Consider the following 5,000-nt stretch of genomic DNA (forward strand, 5'->3'; position numbering starts at 1 on the left):
TGTGTGTGTGTGTGTGTGTCTGTGTGTGTGTGTGTGTGTGTGTGTCTGTGTGTGTGTGTCTGTGTGTGTGTCTGTGTGTGTCTGTGTGTGTCTGTGTGTGTGTGTGTGTGTCTGTGTCAGCACTTTGTCCTTCTGTAGGCTCATTAGAGACGAGCAGAAAGGAATGCTGGGTAATCAATACTGGCCTCCAGAGACAAACATGGCCTCAGAGAGAGTTCTGTCTTTTTTGTCCTTCTGTGTGTGTTTACAACCCGTTACCACGTTACCGCAGGAAATCATCCTTTCAGAATAAAACTGATTTGATCTCGAGTTCTCATGTTGAGATTCGATCTTACTGTTTATTTTTGTTTCTTAAGTTTAGTCACACTGTTCATCAGGAGTCCCGTCGCTGTGTCGAGGTGGTGATAGACGTAGTTTTGACCCTTTGAGGCTCCTGTAGCTGGGCGAGCAGCAGCTGTTGTAGTAAAAGGGATCATCTGCAATCACGACAAAGCGCTGTAGTTAAAATCTGACTAATTAATCATCAAAGAAAAATGTTCCCGGAGACAAACCCACCAAAATAAAAGCAGAGGCTGGAGTGGAGGTTTGAGGGTGGATGTGTGGCTGCAGCTGAAGTCTCTGTCCTTCATTCCTCCACCTCTCCTGGGAGGACGGCAGCAGAGAGCGAGCTTGTGTTCAGGGTTACAGCTGTCACACAGAGAGAGAGAGACGGCGTCCACGTTAACTAACTCACACACACACACACACACACAGTAACACACACACACAGTAACACACACAGTAACACACACACACAGTAACACACACACACACACAGTAACACACACAGACACACACACACACAGTAACACACACACACACAGAAACATTTGTTACATCAATATTCAGAAACAGCTACAACAAACTGTCCGTCTGCTGAGGAAGGTCATGTGATGGGATGAAAGCGTTTTGTGGACTGTCGTCACTGAATGTTCTCTGAGATCTTAAAGACAGCAGATCAAAGATCCAAAGTCTGAACAGCAGGCAGCGCTCAAGAAACAAATCAACCAAACAGACGGAGATGAACTGAAACCAAAGAACTGTAACGGAAGGATACCAATGGAGAACATCTCCTCTGATGATGGAGAATGTCTCCTCTGATGATGGAGAACGTCTCGTCTGATGGTGGAGAATGTCTCCTCTGATGATGGAGAACGTCTCGTCTGATGGTGGAGAACGTCTCGTCTGATGGTGGAGAATGTCTCCTCTGATGATGGAGAACATCTCCTCTGATGATGGAGAACATCTCCTCTGATGGTGGAGAACGTTTCCTCTGATGATCTGATGATGGAGAACGTCTCGTTTGATGGTGGAGAACATCTCCTCTGATGATGGAGAACGTCTCCTCTGATGATGGAGAACGTCTCCTCTGATGATGGAGAACATCTCCTCTGATGGTGGAGAACGTCTCCTCTAATGATCTGATGATGGAGAACGTCTCCTCTGATGATCTGATGATGGAGAACGTCTCCTCTGATTATGGAGAACGTCTCCTCTGATGATCTGATGGTGATGGAGAACGTCTCCTCTGCTGATGGAGAACGTCTCCTCTGATGATCTGATGGTGATGGAGAACGTCTCCTCTGATGATGGAGAATGTCTGCTCTGATGGTGATGGAGAACGTCTCCTCTGCTGATGGAGAACGTCTCCTCTGATGATCTGATGATGGAGAACGTCTCCTCTGATGATCTGATGGTGATGGAGAACGTCTCCTCTGATGATCTGATGATGGAGAACGTCTCCTCTGATGATCTGATGGTGATGGAGAACGTCTCCTCTGATGATCTGATGATGGAGAACGTCTCCTCTGATGATCTGATGGTGATGGAGAACGTCTCCTCTGATGATCTGATGATGGAGAACGTCTCCTCTGATGATCTGATGATGGAGAACGTCTCCTCTGATGATCTGATGATGGAGAACGTCTCCTCTGATGATCTGATGGTGATGGAGAACGTCTCCTCTGATGATCTGATGATGGAGAACGTCTCCTCTGATGATCTGATGATGGAGAACATCTCCTCTGATGATCTGATGATGGAGAACGTCTCCTCTGATGATCTGATGGTGATGGAGAACGTCTCCTCTGATGATCTGATGATGGAGAACGTCTCCTCTGATGATCTGATGGTGATGGAGAACGTCTCCTCTGATGATCTGATGATGGAGAACGTCTCCTCTGATGATCTGATGATGATTTTACTAACCAAACTTCCCCGGAGTTTCTGTCTCTGTCGTCCAGCAGGTTCTCGTGGATCGTGGCTGCTGCTGTGATCCTGCATGACGCCCACTACATATATATTACTGTCATTATTACTACCATATCTGTTACTGTAATCATTTTTATCATTCATTATAATTCATTGTCATTTTATCAGTCATTGTACAATATGTTTGTGTTGATTTGTCCTGTACACGTGACATCCATTGCACGTCTGTCCGTCCTGGGAGAGGGATCCCTCCTCTGTGGCTCTTCCTGAGGTTTCTTCCACCTTTTTTCCCTGTTAAAGGTTTTTGTGGGCAAGTTTTTCCTCACTCGAACCGAGGGTCTAAGGACAGAGGGTGTCACTCCCTGTACAGATTGGAAAGCCTCAGAGGAAAATGTACTTTGTGACTTTGGGCTATACAAATAAAATTGATTTGATTTGATTTTGATTTGATGGAGAACGTCTCCTCTGCTGATGGAGAACGTCTCCTCTGATGATCTGATGATGGAGAACATCTCCTCTGATGATCTGATGTTGGAGAACGTCTCCTCTGATGATGGAGAACGTCTTCTCTGATGATCTGATGGTGATGGAGAACGTCTCCTCTGATGATGGAGAACGTCTCCTCTGATGATCTGGTGATGGAGAACGTCTCCTCTGCTGATGGAGAACGTCTCCTCTGATGATCTGGTGATGGAGAACGTCTTCTCTGATGATCTGATGGTGATGGAGAACGTCTCCTCTGCTGATGGAGAACGTCTCCTCTGATGATCTGATGATGGAGAACGTCTCCTCTGATGATGGAGAACGTCTCCTCTGATGATCTGATGATGGAGAACGTCTCCTCTGATGATCTGATGATGGAGAACGTCTCCTCTGATGATGGAGAACGTCTACTCTGATGATCTGATGATGGAGAACGTCTCCTCTGATGATCTGATGGTGATGGAGAACGTATCGTCTGCATACAGACCAACTCTGGTTTAATTTAATTATTTTGAATCATCTCGTTGAAACACACTTCGTCCTCTGCAGTTTGTTCTGAAGTATCCTGACGTGTATCCAGAGTAACTGATTACTTTGATGTAACTGTCTGTTTCTGTGTGCAGGTTCTTCCTGAAGTTCTTCCTAAAGTGTAACCAGAACTGTCTGAAAAACGCTGGAAACCCTCGAGACATGAGGAGGTTCCAGGTAACACACACACACAGTAACACACAGTAACACACACACACACAGTAACACACAGTAACACACACACACACACACACAGTAACACACAATAACACACACACACACTGTCGTCCTCTCTCCACGCCGCGTGGCGAGCTGACAGGATGTTGAGTCCAGTTAAAGCAGGAGGGGAGGAGGGAGACGGGGCGAGCGAGCTACAGAACATGTGGACAGAGAGAGAGCGGCGAATCAGATCGCTGAGACAGGTGAAGTCAGGTGAAGCCTCCGGACTTGTCTGCAGTTGTCGTGGCGACGGCAGGTTGAAGGATGTGCTGGTTAGTCACCGTGGCGACAGAGAGGACACCTCCACTCGCTCTCTGCGCGACCTTCTGCTCCGTCGCCATGGATCAACGGCAACAACCTCACCACGGCAACCAGCCGGGGATGATGAATGGCCGCAGCTGAGTGGCTGTCAGAGAGGCTGTGACATCACAGAGGGGGCGGGGCAACACAAGATGACAACACACAGCGCCTGTTTACATTTTTACACGTTTCACTCCCTGTTTTCATTCTTTTGTTTTGACGCTTGCACTGATCCCGGTCTGCTTTCTGTGCAGGTGGTGGTGTCTACGACAGTGAACGTGGACGGCCATGTTCTCGCCGTCTCCGACAACATGTTCGTACACAACAACTCCAAACATGGCCGCCGAGCCCGGAGACTTGACCCATCTGAAGGTACGCAGAGAACGGAACAATCACGGGACACGGGTGCGATAAGAAAGTGTTAGTGCAGCAGTAAGTGCTATGACAGTTCTTAAAGGGTTAGCTTTCTCATGTCCAGCTGTTGGTAGTGTTGTAGAGGAGGTCCTCTCTGCAGAGCTGGAGGTCTTCAGGAGGTCTGTGAAGGTAGAGAGGGAGGCAGAGAGAGGCAGAGAGAGGCAGAGAGGGAGGCAGAGAGAGGCAGAGAGAGGCAGAGAGAGGCAGAGAGGGAGGGAGTCTTTGAAGAGGAGTCACCCCAGTGGCTTGTGGGTAGGAAGACCAGACGCCTCACGGTCCCCAGAGAGGACAGTGTGTGTGTGTCTTTTTGCAGTCCGTTCAACCTTTTTAATTGCCCTCCTAATTAAAAACGGTAACCATAGAAACTGCCCCTCCCCGTCAGAGCCCAGTGGAGTCCCGTGGGTTTGAACCCTCTCTCTCATTTCACTGTTCCTCTCAGGGCAGCAGTACTCTGTTCTGCTTCAAACAGTGTACATTAGAAAACCTTCACAGAGTGAGGACAGACTCACCTGGACATCAGTATGGACTGAATCTGTGACAGCCAATCACCTTTTTGAACCAATCAGCAGAAGGACAACAGATAAACTGAGAGCAGGTGAAAGATTAAAAAAGCAACAACAAAAAGAAACAGCTGACCTGATTTCTTTAATTATGTCATCAAGTTTAAAAATCATAACATTCTTTAAGAATGACACAAACAACTTCTTTACATAGGACTACCTGTCTTTACATAGGACTACCTGTCTTTACATAGGACCTACCTGTCTTTACATAGGACTACCTGTCTTTACATAGGACTACCTGTC

The 5,000-nt window shown here is 47.3% G+C and overlaps 1 protein-coding gene across 5 annotated transcripts in view; it reads left to right on the forward strand.

Moving 5' to 3' along the window:
- The window catches only part of LOC104937649 (transcription factor COE3), a 39,808-nt gene that overhangs the window by 22,759 nt on the left and 12,049 nt on the right, over positions 1-5,000 (forward strand). For all 5 annotated transcript variants that reach the window (XM_027277164.1, XM_027277160.1, XM_027277163.1 and 2 more), the window contains 2 exons: positions 3,357-3,438; positions 4,035-4,152. In XM_027277164.1, the coding sequence (XP_027132965.1) occupies positions 3,357-3,438; positions 4,035-4,152 (200 nt within the window). The remainder of the gene's footprint in view (positions 1-3,356; positions 3,439-4,034; positions 4,153-5,000) is intronic.

The sequence above is a fragment of the Larimichthys crocea genome, unplaced genomic scaffold (genome assembly GCF_000972845.2).
Source record: "Larimichthys crocea isolate SSNF unplaced genomic scaffold, L_crocea_2.0 scaffold83, whole genome shotgun sequence".
Classification (NCBI taxonomy): Eukaryota; Metazoa; Chordata; class Actinopteri; family Sciaenidae; genus Larimichthys; species Larimichthys crocea.